The sequence below is a fragment of the Oncorhynchus tshawytscha genome, unplaced genomic scaffold (genome assembly GCF_018296145.1).
Source record: "Oncorhynchus tshawytscha isolate Ot180627B unplaced genomic scaffold, Otsh_v2.0 Un_contig_217_pilon_pilon, whole genome shotgun sequence".
In the NCBI taxonomy this organism is placed as follows: domain Eukaryota; kingdom Metazoa; phylum Chordata; class Actinopteri; order Salmoniformes; family Salmonidae; genus Oncorhynchus; species Oncorhynchus tshawytscha.
This window is the reverse complement of record NW_024608963.1, coordinates 47501-65000: the sequence shown is the minus strand read 5'-3', so window position 1 is coordinate 65000 and position 17500 is coordinate 47501. Positions and strand designations below refer to the sequence as shown.

Genomic DNA, 17500 nt, shown 5'->3' with positions numbered 1-17500 from the left:
CTATATACTCTATATACTGTACTCTATATACTCTCTGTATTGTACTCTATGTACTCTCTTTACTGTCCTCTATATACTCTATATACTGTACTCTATATACTCTCTGTATTGTACTCTATGTACTCTCTTTACTGTACTCCCCACCAACAGCCCCAATGGTCAACAATATAATGAGCCAAGACTAAATACGCTGAAATACAAAGTAACTCAGTCCATAACATACAGGGCAAACACCTGACAAACCCTGACAAACCCTGACAAACCCTGACCAACCCTGACCAACCCTGACAAACCCTGACCAACCCTGACCAACCCTGACCAACCCTGACAAACCCTGACCAACCCTGACAAACCCTGACCAACCCTGACAAACCCTGACAAACCCTGACCAACCCTGACCAACCCTGACCAACCCTGACAAACCCTGACAAACCCTGACCAACCCTGACAAACCCTGACAAACCCTGACCAACCCTGACAAACCCTGACAAACCCTGACAAACCCTGACAAACCCTGACAAACCCTGACCAACCCTGACAAACCCTGACCAACCCTGACAAACCCTGACAAACCCTGACCAACCCTGACAAACCCTGACAAACCCTGACCAACCCTGACCAACCCTGACAAACCCTGACAAACCCTGACAAACCCTGACAAACCCTGACAACCCTGACAAACCCTGACAAACCCTGACCAACCCTGACAAACCCTGACAAACCCCTGACAAAACCTGACCAACCCTGACCAACCCTGACAAACCCTGACAAACCTGACAAACCCTGACAAAACCCTGACAAACCCCTGACAAACCCTGACCAACCCTGACAAAACCTGACAAACCCCAGACAAACCCTGACAAACCCTGACCAACCCTGACAAACCCTGACAAACCCCCAAACCCTGACAAACCCTGACAAACCCTGACAAACCCTGACAAACCCTGACAAACCCTGACAAACCCCCTGACAAACCCTGACAAACCCTGACCAACCCTGACAAACCCTGACAAACCCTGACAAACCCTGACAAACCCTGACAAACCCTGACAAACCCTGACAAACCCTGACAAACCCTGACAAAACCCTGACAAACCCTGACAAAACCTTACCCTGACAAACCCTGACAAACCCTGACCAAACACAAAACCCTGACAAACCCTGACTAACCCTGACAAACCCTGACAAAACCCTGACAAAACCCTGACAAAACCCTGACAAACCCTGACAAACCCCTGACAAACCCTGACAAAACCTGACAAACCCTGACAAACCCTGCTCAACCCTGACAAACCCTGACAAAACAAACCCTGACAAAACCTGACAAAACCCTGACAAACCCTGACAAAACCTGACAAACCCTGACAAACCCCTGCTCAACCCTGACAAACCCCTGACAAAACAAACCCTGACAAACCCTGACAAACCCCTGACAAACCACGACAAACCCTGACAAAACCCCTGACAAACCCTGACAAAACCCAGACAAACCCTGACAAACCCTGACAAACCCTGACAAACCCTGACAACCCCTGCTCAACCCTGACAAACCCTGACAAACCCCTGACAAACCCCCCTCAACCAAAGTGCACAGAAAAGTGCATCACATCTCGCTCTATGCTCCACACTCTCACTCCAGAATCAATCACATCTCGCGTATACGCTCCACACTCCACTCCAGAATCAATCACATCTCGCTCTACGCTCCACACTCTCACTCCAGAATCAATCACATCTCGCGTCCACAGAACACATGAACCAGATTGTTTATACTCTGTGTGTATGTAGAAGTTATCTGAGCTTTGTCAACTGTAGGATGATGGTTATTATACGTGTATGAAGAAGTTATCTGAGAGCTTACAGTGTAATCAGAGGACTGTGGGACTGAGACAGCCACCCACACTCTCTCAGAACTTCTCGGAGCTGAGCGGAGTGTCGTTCCCAGAGATCCACTCTGATGTCTGTCTTTAATTACCCATGATTCCCTGGGAGATTCCAAGCCACGTAAATATTTAAACATGCTGGCATTGAGAAGTACTGAAGTAACAGAGGAGTTAAGTTCTTCATTTCTCTCTGTCTCTCTCTGTCTCTATGCTCTGTCTCTCTGTCTCTCTCTCTCTCTGTCTCTCTCTCTGTCTCTCTCTCTGTCTCTCTCTCTGTCTCTCTCTCTGTCTCTCTCTGTCTCTCTCTCTGTCTCTCTCTGTCTCTCTCTGTCTCTCTCTATGTCTCTTTCTGTCTCTCTCTCTGTCTCTCTCTGCCTCTCTCTCTGTCTCTCTCTGCCTCTCTCTCTGTCTCTATGTCTCTCTCTCTCTTTATCTCTCTCCCTCCCTCTCTCTCTCTTTATCTCCCTCCCTCTCTCTCTCTCTTTATCTCTCTCCCTCCCTCTCTCTCTCTTTATCTCCCTCCCTCTCTCTCTGAGGAGAACCGTGTAATAGAGTGCTGATCGTTAGTGTCTCCACATCAGTCTAATGGTAATACTATTGATTGATTGGTGGAATATAGTTACTATAGTTAGAATGTGTCTGTCTGTTGAGTTTAATGTTCTTGGGTAGGTTCCGTTACACTGCAAATGGTAATACAGTTACTAGAGTTACTACAGCTTGTCTGTCTGGTAATATAGTTACTATAGTTACTACAGCTTGTCTGTCTGTCTGGTAATATAGTTACTATAGTTACTACAGCTTGTCTGTCTGTCTGGTAATATAGTTACTATAGATACTACAGCCCGTCTGTCTGGTAATATAGTTACTATAGATACTACAGCTTGTCTGTCTGGTAATATAGTTACTATAGTTACTACAGCTTGTCTGTCTGTCTGGTAATATAGTTACTATAGTTACTACAGCTTGTCTGTCTGTCTGTTTAGTAATATAGTTGCTATTATTGAGATTCTATTAAATTACTAGAGGGGCTACATCATCAACCCTCAAAGTGCCAGAATGCAGTGAAATGGCAGCCATGTTGGTCAGGGAGAAATCCAAACCAGTCTAATTGGAATGAATGGCTGTAGAGGCATAATCCTGATTTTACTTACGCAGGAAATACGGGTTTACCAATTTTTTTGTAGAACTAGCCTCTTTAACTAGGGCTCCAGAGTGGCGCAGTGGTCTATGTCACTGCATCTCAGTGCTAGAGGCGCCACTACAGACCCTGGTTCGATTCCAGGCTGTATCACAACCGGCCATGATTGGGAGTCCCATAGGGCGGCACACAATTGGCCCAGCGTCGACCGGATTTGGCCGGGGTAGGCTGTCATTGTAAATAAGAATGTGTTCTTAATTGACTTGCCTGGTTAAACTAAGGTTAAATAAAATATCTATAAACAGTCCATAAATGTCTACATTTGCTGTGAGTGCTGTTATATAATACAATATCAGTACTAGTTGCATTCACAACTTGTCTAAGTCCTATCATCAACTGATGTCAGCGTGTGGCTGTGGATTGACAGAATTGTTTGAATTGAATGTTGTCATATTGGCAGTTAAAAATGTATGGAATCATTCCTCTAAAACTGTCTGGCTAGCTAGCTAACGACATACAACGCAGATACATTCTTAAAGAGAGAGGAAAGAAAGAGAGAGAGAGGAGAGAAGGAAAGAGCGAGATATGACAGTATTCAGTGTAACGCACCTTCTCTGCACATGCAGGATCCGTCGATGTGTGAGCAGGCGATCTGGTTGTGGCAGTTACAGGGAGAGGAACAGTTGGCCCCATACACCCCAGCAGGACAGGTCAGAGAACAGTCATCACCCTGAGAGAGAGAGAGAGAGAGAGAGAGAGAGAGAGAGAGAGAGAGAGAGAGAGAGAGAGAGAGAGAGAGAGAGAGAGAGAGAGAGAGAGAGAGAGAGAGCGAGAGCCGATACCCACTAATTATCAAAATCCAGAAAAGAGCCGTTCATTCCTATAACCACCTAAAAGGAAGCGATTCCCAAACCTTCCATTACAAAGCCATCACCTACAGAGAGATGAACCTGGAGAAGAGTCCCCTAAGCAAGCTGGTCCTGGGGCTCTGTTCACAAACACAAACATACCCCACAGAGCCCCAGGACAGCAGCACAATTAGACCCAACGAAATCATGAGAAAACAAAAAGATAATTACTTGACACATTGGAAAGAATTAATAAAAAAACAGAGCAAACTAGAATGCTATTTGGCCCTACACAGAGAGTACACAGCGGCAGAATACCTGACCACTGTGACTGACCCAAAATTAAGGAAATGTTTGACCATGTACAGACTCAGTGAGCATAACCTTGCTATTGAGAAAGGCCGCCGTAGGCAGACATGGCTCTCAAGAGAAGACAGGCTATGTGCTCACTGCCCACAAAATGAGGTGGAAACTGAGCTGCACTTCCTAACCTCCTGCCAAATGTATGACCATATTAGAGAGACATATTTCCCTCAGATTACACAGATCCACAAAGAATTCGAAAACAAATCCAATTTTGATAAACTCCCATATCTACTGGGTGAAATTCCACAGTGTGCCATCACAGCAGCAAGATTTGTGACCTGTTGCCACGAGAAAAGGGCAACCAGTGAAGAACACACCATTGTAAATACAACCCATATTTATGCTTATTTATTTTATCTTGTGTCCTTTAACCATTTGTACAGAGAGAGAGAGAGAGAGACAGAGAGACAGAGAGAGAGAGAGAGAAGGAAGGAAGGAAGGAAGGAAGGAAGGAAGAAGGAAGGAAGGAAGGAAGGAAGGAAGGAAGGAAGGAAGGAAGGAAGGAAAGAAGGAAGGAAGGAAGGAAGGAGAGAAAGAGAGAATGAGAGCGAGAATCAGACATACTTTTTTAAAACTTTCTTTCTTTCACGATACATCCTCATTTCATTAAAACCACTACCGCCCGCCCCCGCCCCCCTTTAAAAACAAATATCCCCTATTCTATACACTCACCTTGCCCTGAACCCTATTCTATACACTCACCTTGCCCTGAACCCTATTCTATACACTCACCTTGCCCTGAACCCTATTCTATACACTCACCTTGCCCTGAACCCCATGATACAAAACAACACACCACAATAACCAAAAACCTCACCACTTCTACAGCCGTACATCCAACCCATCTTCCCCACCCGACACACCACACCTCCTGAACCATCTCCACACTGCTTAGCATTTTATACAACATCTCCTGAAACATCTCCACACTGCTTAGCATTTTATACAACATCTCCTGAAACATCTCCACACTGCTTAGCATTTTACACAACTCAAATCCCATTCAATAATAGTAAAGGGTATCCCCCCACCTTTGACCCTGTTCCTCCTCGTTCGCCAAATAGACAACTTTGCCTGAGCAAACATTTGGCCTACTTGAATAGCTGTACCCCATTATACATATCCCAACAGTGAACTCCACCCCCGACCTCTCACACAGACATTCCAATAATGATATTAACCTGGCGCACGTAGAAAACCCATGATGCACAGTTTCACTCATGACACAGAAAGGACACCCCAGTCCAGCTCTCGGGTCGACCCGTGACAACCAGCTGTTAGTGGCCAGGGCTCCATGTAGAACCCTCCACTGGAGGTCCCCTGACCTCTTTGGTACTGGGTTTGTAGAGCCCCCTCCATCTAAAACCCATCATACTCTCCTCCCTACATAGCCCCTGCCACTGATGTGCCTTTACTCCTGGTAGGCTCCTAATGTTCCTCACCTTAACGCAGAGGTTGTAGAGGGCTTTAACCTCCCACCCCCTCAAACTCCCCCACACCCTCAAACTCCCCCAGGGTCCTCCCGCCCCCCTTGCCAGTCCCCAGTCTCTGCAGTCACCTGCTGTGGTGGCAACATTGGTGGCTCCTCCCCCTTTTGGCCGCTCGAACACCCCCTTACCGGCTCAGACAGGGCCTCCTGGACCTCCTCCAGGAATCTCTCCAACAGCCTAAGAGACGTTATTCCTGTTTATTAAGCAGTTCATGGCTACAGACGTGAGTGATACGGGTCGCTAGTCACTTAGGCAGGTTACCTTCGTGTTCTTGGGCACAGAGACTATGGTGGTCTGCTTGAAACATGTTGGTATTACAGACTCAGACAGGGAGAGGTTGAAAATGTCAGTGAAGACACTTTCCAGTTGGTCAGCGCACGCTCGGAGAACACATCCTGATAATCCGTCTGGCCCTGCGGCCTTGTTAATGTTGACCTGTTTAAAGGTCTTACTCACATCGGCTGCGGAGAGTGTGATCATACAGTCGTCCGGAACAGCTGATGATCTCATGCATGTTTCAATGTTACTTGCCTCGAAGCGAGTATAGAAGTGATCTAACTCGTCTGGTAGGCTCGTGTCACTGGGCAGCTCACGGCTGTGCTTCCCTTTGTAGTCTGTAATAGTTTGCAAGCCCTGCCACATCTGACGAGCATCAGAGCCGATGTAGTACGATTCAATCTTAGTCCTGTATTGACGCTTTGCCTGTTTGATGGTTCGTTGGAGGGCATAACGGGATTTCTTATAAGCTTCTGGGTTAGATTCCCGCTCCTTGAAAGCGGCGGCTCTACCCTTTAACTCAGTGCAAATGTTGCCTGTAATCCATGGCTTCTGGTTGGGGTATGTACGTACAGTCACTGTGGGGATGACATCCTCGATGCACTTATTAATGACGTCCCTTAACACTCCCACTGAGCCTGAATGAGGCTCCTCCCAATTTCTGTCTTTCGTAAAATCCATTGTACAGTTCCAGTCCCCGCGACCACCAGCTTCTCCTCAGGCGCTACCTGCGAGAGTTCCTGTCTAAGACACCCAAACAGATGCTCCCTCTCCCTCCCTGTGTTAGGTGCATACACATTTATAAGGACAAAACCCTAGTTGTTAATTTCTGCTTTTACAACAAGCAGTCTACCCCTACACACCTCCTTTGAGGAGCACATTTTTACTGCCAGCCCCGGTGCAAAAAGACTGCCACCCCTGCACTTATATTTGTCCCATGGCTCAGCACACTTACCCCTTTTCCACCAGAGACCCCAATCGACTTCATTCACCACATCATTATGCATCTCCTGCAGAAACAACACCTGTACTTTTGTTTTGTTTTACATATACACCCAAAAGACTCCTCTTTCCCACATCTCTGGCGCCATTTATGTTAAGCGAGCCGACCCAAAGAGTCTCCATAAGAAGTGGGAGAAAAGGCAGCAAAGAAAGAGACCAATAGCAAAGCTCAAAAAGCCCCAGTGCCAGAAGGAAACTATACATCTAAACAGTGTCTGAAAGTAGACCCAACTCCATCTCCCATCCTGATCCCCCCCAGCACCAGGCAAAGGTTCCTTTGACCACACCAGCCTCTCAGGTTCCTTTGACCACACCAGCCACTCAGGTTCCTTTGACCACACCAGCCTCTCAGGTTCCTTTGACCACACCAGCCTCTCAGGTTCCTTTGACCACACCAGCCTCTCAGGTTCCTTTGACCACACCAGCCTCTCAGGTTCCTTTGACCTCACCAGCCTCTCAGGTTCCTTTGACCACACCAGCCTCTCAGGTTCCTTTGACCACACCAGCCTCTCAGGTTCCTTTGACCACACCAGCCTCTCAGGTTCCTTTGACCACACCAGCCTCTCAGGTTCCTTTGACCACACCAGCCTCTCAGGTTCCTTTGACCACACCAGCCTCTCAGGTTCCTTTGACCGCACCAGCCTCTCAGGTTCCTTTGACCACACCAGCCTCTCAGGTTCCTTTGACCACACCAGCCTCTCAGGTTCCTTTGACCACACCAGCCTCTCAGGTTCCTTTGACCACACCAGCCTCTCAGGTTCCTTTGACCACACCAGCCTCTCAGGTTCCTTTGACCGCACCAGCCTCTCAGGTTCCTTTGACCACATCAGCCTCTCAGGTTCCTTTGACCACACCAGCCTCTCAGGTTCCTTTGACCACACCAGCCTCTCAGGTTCCTTTGACCACACCAGCCTCTCAGGTTCCTTTGACCACACCAGCCTCGCCCGTCCCACCTCCTTTCTTCTCCCCTTTTTTTCATTTTCCACTTGACAACCCCCCCCTAGTCTCTTACACTTCCTCACTATACTCTCCTCATCCACTAGAATAACCTGACTAGGCCCAGCCTCATCTACACCACCATCTATAACCTGACTAGACTCAGCCTCATCTACACCACCATCTATAACCTGACTAGACCCAGCCCCATCTACCGCACCATCTATAACCTGACTAGACTCATCTACACCACCATCCATAACCTGACTAGACCCAGCCCCATCTACACCACCATCTATAACCTGACTAGACCCAGCCTCATCTACACCACCATCTATAACCTGACTAGACCCAGCCTCATCTACACCACCATCTATAACCTGACTAGACCCAGCCTCATCTACACCACCATCTATAACCTGAGTAGACCCAGCCTCATCTACACCACCATCTATAACCTGACTAGACCCAGCCTCATCTACACCACCCTCCATAGGATGACTAGACCCAGCCTCACCTACAACACCATCTATAACCTCACTAGACCCAGCCTCATCTACACCACCCTCCATTTCATGACTAGACCCAGCCTCATCCACTAGAATAACCTGACTAGACCCAGCCTCATCTACACCACCATCTATAACATGACTAGACCCAGCCTCATCTACATCACCATCTCTAACCTGACTAGACCCAGCCTCATCTACACCACCCTCCATAACCTGACTAGACCCAGCCTCATCTACACCACCCTCCATAACATGACTAGACCCAGCCTCATCTACACCACCCTCCATAGCATGACTAGACCCAGCCTCATCTACACCACCATCCATAACCTGACTAGACCCAGCCTCATCTACCCCACTATCTACAGTCTACTAGACCCAGCCTCATCTACACCACCATCTATAACCTGACTAGACCCAGCCTCATCTACACCTCCATCTATAACATGACTAGACCCAGCCTCATCTACACCACCATATATAACCTGACTAGACCCAGCCACATCTACACCACCATCCATAACCTGACTAGACCCAGCCTCATCTACACCATCATCACTAACCTGACTAGACACAGCCTCAGCTACACCACCATCCATAGCATGACTAGACCCAGCCTCATCTACACCACCCTCCGTAACCTGACTAGACACAGCCTCATCTACACCACCATCTATAACCTGACTAGACCCAGCCTCATCTACACCACCATCTATAACCTGACTAGACCCAGCCTCATCTACACCACCATCCATAACCTGACTAGACCCAGCCTCATCTACACCATCATCACTAACCTGACTAGACACAGCCTCAGCTACACCACCATCCATAGCATGACTAGACCCAGCCTCATCTACACCACCCTCCGTAACCTGACTAGACACAGCCTCATCTACACCACCATCTATAACCTGACTAGACCCAGCCTCATCTACACCACCATCTATAACCTGACTAGACCCAGTCTCATCTACACCACCATCTATAACCTGACTAGACCCAGCCTCCTCTACACCACCATCTATAACCTGACTAGACCCAGCCTCATCTACACCACCATCTATAACCTGACTAGACCCAGCCTCATCTACACCACCACCTATAACCTGACTAGACCCAGCCTCATCTACACCACCATCTATAACCTGACTAGACCCAGCCTCATCTACACCACCATCTATAACCTGACTAGACCCAGCCTCATCTACACCACCCTCCGTAACCTGACTAGACCCAACCTCATCTACACCACCCTCCGTTACCTGACTAGACCCAGCCTCATCTACACCACCATCTATAACCTGACTAGACCCAGCCTCATCTACACCACCACCTATAACCTGACTAGACCCAGCCTCATCTACACCACCATCTATAACCTGACTAGACCCAGCCTCATCTACACCACCATCTATAACCTGACTAGACCCAGCCTCATCTACACCACCATCTATAACCTGACTAGACCCAGCCTCATCTACACCACCCTCCGTAACCTGACTAGACCCAGCCTCATCTACACCACCCTCCGTAAACTGACTAGACCCAGCCTCATCTACACCACCCTCCGTAACCTGACTAGACCCAGCCTCATCTACATCACCATCTCTAACCTGACTAGACCCAGCATCATCTACACCACCAGCTATAACCTGACTAGACCCAGCCTCATCTACACCACCCTCCATAACCTGACTAGACCCAGCCTCATCTACACCACCCTCCATAGCATGACTAGACCCAGCCTCATCTACACCACCCTCCATAGCATGACTAGACCCAGCCTCATCTACACCACTATCCATAACCTGACTAGACCCAGCCTCATCTACCCCACTATCTACAGTCTACTAGACCCAGCCTCATCTACACCACCATCTATAACCTGACTAGACCCAGTCTCATCTACACCACCATCTATAACCTGACTAGACCCAGCCTCCTCTACACCACCATCTATAACCTGACTAGACCCAGCCTCATCTACACCACCATCTATAACCTGACTAGACCCAGCCTCATCTACACCACCATCTATAACCTGACTAGACCCAGCCTCATCTACACCACCATCTATAACCTGACTAGACCCAGCCTCATCTACACCACCATCTATAACCTGACTAGACCCAGCCTCATCTACACCACCCTCCGTAACCTGACTAGACCCAGCCTCATCTACACCACCCTCCATAACCTGACTAGACCCAACCTCATCTACACCACCCTCCGTAACCTGACTAGACCCAGCCTCATCTACACTACCATCCATAGCATGACTAGACCCAGCCTCATCTACACCACCCTCCGTAACCTGACTAGACCCAGCCTCATCTACACCACCCTCCGTAACCTGACTAGACCCAGCCTCATCTACATCACCATCTCTAACCTGACTAGACCCAGCCTCATCTACACCACCAGCTATAACCTGACTAGACCCAGCCACATCTACACCACCATCCATAACCTGACTAGACCCAGCCTCATCTACCCCACTATCTACAGTCTACTAGACCCAGCCTCATCTACACCATCATCACTAACCTGACTAGACACAGCCTCAGCTACACCACCATCCATAATGACTAGACCCAGCCTCATCTACACCACCCTCCGTAACCTGACTAGACCCAGCCTCATCTACACCACCATCTATAACCTGACTAGACCCAGCCTCATCTACACCACCATCTATAACCTGACTAGACCCAGCCTCATCTACACCACCATCCGTAACCTGACTAGACCCAGCCTCATCTACACCACCACTCCGTAACCTGACTAGACCCAGCCTCATCTACACCACCATCTATAACCTGACTAGACCCAGCCTCATCTACACCACCCTCTATAACCTGACTAGACCCAGCCTCATCTACACCACCCTCCGTAACCTGACTAGACCCAGCCTCATCTACACCACCATCTATAACCTGACTAGACCCAGCCTCATCTACACCACCCTCCATAACCTGACTAGACCCAGCCCCATCTACACCACCATCTATAACCTGACTAGACCCAGCCTCATCTACACCACCATCTATAACCTGACTAGACCCAGCCTCATCTACACCACCCTCCATAACCTGACTAGACCCAGCCTCATCTACACCACCATCTATAACCTGACTAGACCCAGCCTCATCTACACCACCATCTATAACCTGACTAGACCCAGCCTCATCTACACCACCATCTATAACCTGACTAGACCCAGCCTCATCTACACCACCCTCCATAACCTGACTAGACCCAGCCTCATCTACACCACCATCTATAACCTGACTAGACCCAGCCTCATCTACACCACCATCTATAACCTGACTAGACCCAGCCTCATCTACACCACCATCTATAACCTGACTAGACCCAGCCTCATCTACACCACCATCTATAACCTGACTAGACCCAGCCTCATCTACACCACCATCTATAACCTGACTAGACCCAGCCTCATCTACAACACCATCTATAACCTGACTAGACCCAGCCTCATCTACACCACCCTCCGTAACCTGACTAGACCCAGCCTCATCTACACCACCCTCCGTAACCTGACTAGACCCAGCCTCATCTACACCACCCTCCATAACCTGACTAGACCCAGCCTCATCTACACCACCATCCATAGCATGACTAGACCCAGCCTCATCTACACCACCCTCCGTAAACTGACTAGACCCAGCCTCATCTACACCACCCTCCGTAACCTGACTAGACCCATCCCCATCTACACCACCATCTATAACCTGACTAGACCCAGACTCATCTACACCACCATCTATAACCTGACTAGACCCAGCCTCATCTACACCACCCTCCGTAACCTGACTAGACCCAGCCTCATCTACACCACCCTCCGTAACCTGACTAGACCCAGCCTCATCTACACCACCATCTATAACCTGACTAGACCCAGCCTCATCTACACCACCCTCCATAACCTGACTAGACCCAGCCCCATCTACACCACCAGCTATAACCTGACTAGACCCAGCCTCATCTACACCACCATCCATAACCTGACTAGACCCAGCCTCATCTACACCACCCTCCATAACCTGACTAGACCCAGCCTCATCTACACCACCATCTATAACCTGACTAGACCCAGCCTCATCTACACCACCATCCATAACCTGACTAGACCCAGCCTCATCTACACCACCATCTATAACCTGACTAGACCCAGCCTCATCTACACCACCCTCCATAACCTGACTAGACCCAGCCCCATCTACACCACCATCTATAACCTGACTAGACCCAGCCTCATCTACACCACCATCTATAACCTGACTAGACCCAGCCTCATCTACACCACCATCTATAACCTGACTAGACCCAGCCTCATCTACACCACCATCTATAACCTGACTAGACCCAGCCTCATCTACCCCACCATCTATAACCTGACTAGACCCAGCCTCCGCTACACCACCATCTATAACCTGACTAGACCCAGCCTCATCTACACCACCCTCCGTAACCTGACTAGACCCAGCCTCATCTACACCACCATCTATAACCTGACTAGACCCAGCCTCATCTACCCCACCATCTCTAGCCTGACTAGACCCAGCCTCATCTACACCACCATCCATAGTCTGACTAGACCTAGCCCTGTACCCTCACCTTGTCTACGGCGTTTATGTGGACACGCAAAGCTCTTATGTCCCAAATCCGCACACTCAAAACACCGTAGACAATCTGTGCTGGCAAACACTGCGTAGAGCCCCTCCCCATGCCTCACTTTAAAATGCACATTCAACTGTTATCGTAGTTCAGAAACATGAATATTCCAGAAGGAAACAACATGCTCAACGGTGTCTGCCTGGAAACCTGCCGACAGTACAGGAAAAACCGCTAGCAAACTTACCAAAACCACTCAGCTTTTTCCTGATCTGATCGTCCGTAACAAACGGAGGCAGATTTACAACTACAACTCTGGTCGAAGGAGTCGGAAGAGGAGAAATCAGCAACAACACGAATATTCCACTAGCAGTCAGCCTGTCCAATAAATGTACTATTTTCATGAACACAACCACAACTTTGTTAATACTGGATGCAGAATGTATCAATTCAGCTCCTACCTGTTCACCGACCACGAGCAGAACCTCTTCCAAATTAACTCCATTCTCAGGAACACACCTGAATCCATGACGTATCGACAGCGTCTCCTCCGTGCTAGTCTGTAAAGCCATCGCTCACACCTCGCCGTTCAAACCCCAGGAAACTAAAACTCCGTCCCGTTCCTCCCTAACTTTGAACGAAAATAGTGGGTACAGCTAAACCAACAGTGCGTTAATCCTCCACCATAGAAAAGAACATTTGAAAAAATAAATACCAAGAAAAAAAGCAAGAATGTATGGACAGAGCCCTCCACACTGCCTCTCAACTACAAACACTCCCAGCATGCACTGAGAGAGACAGAGAGAGACAGAGCCCTCCACACTGCCTCTCAACTACAAACACTCCCAGCATGCACTGAGAGAGACAGAGAGACAGAGCCCTCCACACTGCCTCTCAACTACAAACACTCCCAGCATGCACTGAGAGAGACAGAGAGAGACAGAGCCCTCCACACTGCCTCTCAACTACAAACACTCCCAGCATGCACTGAGAGAGACAGAGAGAGACAGAGCCCTCCACACTGCCTCTCAACTACAAACACTCCCAGCATGCACTGAGAGAGACAGAGAGAGACAGAGCCCTCCACACTGCCTCTCAACTACAAACACTCCCAGCATGCACTGAGAGAGACAGAGAGAGACAGAGCCCTCCACACTGCCTCTCAACTACAAACACTCCCAGCATGCACTGAGAGAGACAGAGAGAGACAGAGCCCTCCACACTGCCTCTCAACTACAAACACTCCCAGCATGCACTGAGAGAGACAGAGAGAGACAGAGCCCTCCACACTGCCTCTCAGCTACAAACATCCCCAGCATGCACTGAGAGAACAGAGAGGACAGAGCCCTCCACACTGCCTCTCAGCACACTGGAGAGAGACAAAGAGACACTCCCAGCATGCACTGAGAGAGACAGAGAGAGACAGAGCCCTCCACACTGCCTCTCAACTACAAACACTCCCAGCATGCACTGACAGAGACAGAGAGAGACAGAGCCCTCCACACTGCCTCTCAACTTCAAACACTCCCAGCATGCACTGAGAGAGACAGCAGAGAGACAGAGCCCTCCACACTGCCTCTCAACTACAAACACTCCCAGCATGCACTGAGAGAGACAGAGAGAGACAGAGACCTCCACACTGCCTCTCAACTACAAACACTCCCAGCATGCACTGAGAGAGACAGAGAGAGACAGAGCCCTCCACACTGCCTCTCAACTACAAACACTCCCAGCATGCACTGAGAGAGACAGAGAGAGACAGAGCCCTCCACACTGCCTCTCAACTACAAACACTCCCAGCATGCACTGAGAGAGACAGAGAGACAGAGCCCTCCACACTGCCTCTCAACTACAAACACTCCCAGCATGCACTGAGAGAGACAGAGAGAGACAGAGCCCTCCACACTGCCTCTCAACTACAAACACTCCAGCATGCACTGAGAGAGACAGAGAGAGACAGAGCCCTCCACACTGCCTCTCAGAGCATGCACTGAGAGAGACAGAGAGAGACAGAGCCCTCACACTGCCTCTCAACTACAAACACTCCCAGCATGCACTGAGAGAGACAGAGAGAGACAGAGCCCTCCACACTGCCTCTCAACTACAAACACTCCCAGCATGCACTGAGAGAGACAGAGAGAGACAGAGCCCTCCACACTGCCTCTCAACTACAAACACTCCCAGCATGCACTGAGAGAGACAGAGAGAGACAGAGCCCTCCACACTGCTCTCAACTACAAACACTCCCAGCATGCACTGAGAGAGACAGAGAGACAGAGCCCTCCACACTGCCTCTCAACTACAAACACTCCCAGCATGCACTGAGAGAGACAGAGCCCTCCACACTGCCTCTCAACTACAAACACTCCCAGCATGCACTGAGAGAGACAGAGCCCTCCACACTGCCTCTCAACTACAAACACTCCCAGCATGCACTGAGAGAGACAGAGCCCTCCACACTGCCTCTCAACTACAAACACTCCCAGCATGCACTGCAGACAGAGAGACAGAGCCCTCCACACTGCCTCTCAGAGCTACAAACACTCCCAGCATGCACTGAGAGAGACAGAGAGAGATCAGAGCCCTCCACACTGCCTCTCAACTACAAACACTCCCAGCATGCACTGAGAGAGAAGAGAGAGACAGAGACACTGAGCCCTCCATCCGTCAGCATGCACTCTCCACACTACAAACACTCCCAGCATGCACTGAGAGAGACAGAGAGAGACAGAGCCCTCCACACTGCCTCTCAACTACAAACACTCCCAGCATGCACTGAGAGAGACAGAGAGAGACAGAGCCCTCCACACTGCCTCTCAACTACAAACACTCCCAGCATGCACTGAGAGAATACAGAGAGAGACAGAGCCCTCCACACTGCCATTCAACTACAAACACTCCCAGCATGCACTGAGAGAGACAGAGAGAGACAGAGCCCTCCACACTGCCTCTCAACTACAAACACTCCCAGCATGCACTGAGAGAGACAGAGAGAGACAGAGCCCTCCACACTGCCTCTCAACTACAAACACTCCCAGCATGCACTGAGAGAGACAGAGAGAGACAGAGCCCTCCACACTGCCTCTCAACTACAAACACTCCCAGCATGCACTGAGAGAGACAGAGAGAGACAGAGCCCTCCACACTGCCTCTCAACTACAAACACTCCCAGCATGCACTGAGAGAGACAGAGAGAGACAGAGCCCTCCACACTGCCTCTCAACTACAAACACTCCCAGCATGCACTGAGAGAGACAGAGAGAGACAGAGCCCTCCACACTGCCTCTCAACTACAAACACTCCCAGCATGAGACAGAGCCCTCCACACTGCCTCTCAACTACAAACACTCCCAGCATGCACTGAGAGAGACAGAGCCCTCCACACTGCCTCTCAACTAGCAAACACTCCCAGCAGCACTGATAGAGACAGAGCCCTCCAGACTGCCTCTCAACTACAAACACTCCCAGCATGCACTGAGAGAGACAGAGCCCTCCACACTGCCTCTCAACTACAAACACTCCCAGCATGCACTGAGAGAGACAGAGAGAAAGAGCCCTCCACACTGCCTCTCAACTATGCACTCCCAGCATGCCTGAGGGAGACAGAGCCCTCCACACTGCCTCTCAACTACAAACACTCCCAGCATGCACTGAGAGAGACAGAGAGAGACAGAGCCCTCCACACTGCCTCTCAACTACAAACACTCCCAGCATGCACTGAGAGAGACAGAGAGAGACAGAGCCCTCCACACTGCCTCTCAACTACAAACACTAGCATGCACTGAGAGAGACAGAGAGAGAGAAGAGCCCTCCACACTGCCTCTCAACTACAAACACTCCCAGCATGCACTGAGAGAGACAGAGAGAGACAGAGCTTCCACACTGCCTCTCAACTACAAACACTCCCAGCATGCACTGAGAGAGACAGAGAGAGACAGAGCCCTCCACACTGCCTCTCAACTGACAAACACTCCCAGCATGCACTGAGAGAGACAGAGAGAGACAGAGCCCTCCACACTGCCTCTCAACTACAAACACTTTAAGCATGCACTGAGAGAGACAGAGAGAGACAGAGCCCTCCACACTGCCTCTCAACTGCAAACACTGCATGCACTGAGAGAGACAGAGAGAGACAGAGCCCTCCACACTGCCTCTCAACTACAAACACTCCCAGCATGCACTGAGAGAGACAGAGAGAGACAGAGCCCTCCACACTGCCTCTCAACTACAAACACTCCCAGCATGCACTGAGAGAGACAGAGAGAGACAGAGCCCTCCACACTGCCTCTCATACTGTACACTGTGTAACTACAACACTCCCAGCATGCACTGAGAGAGACTGTTGACAGAGCCCTCCACACTGCCTCTCAACTACAAACACTCCCAGCATGCACTGAGAGAGACAGAG

The 17500-nt window shown here is 49.6% G+C and overlaps 1 protein-coding gene across 1 annotated transcript in view; it reads right to left on the bottom strand.

Annotated features, from left to right (window-relative positions):
- LOC121844050 (multiple epidermal growth factor-like domains protein 11) overlaps nt 1-17500 on the bottom strand; it is a gene marked incomplete at its 5' end in the record, with an annotated part of 60576 nt that overhangs the window by 4819 nt on the left and 38257 nt on the right. The window contains 1 exon segment of the mRNA XM_042313919.1: nt 3631-3751. Coding sequence (XP_042169853.1) covers nt 3631-3751 — 121 coding nt within the window.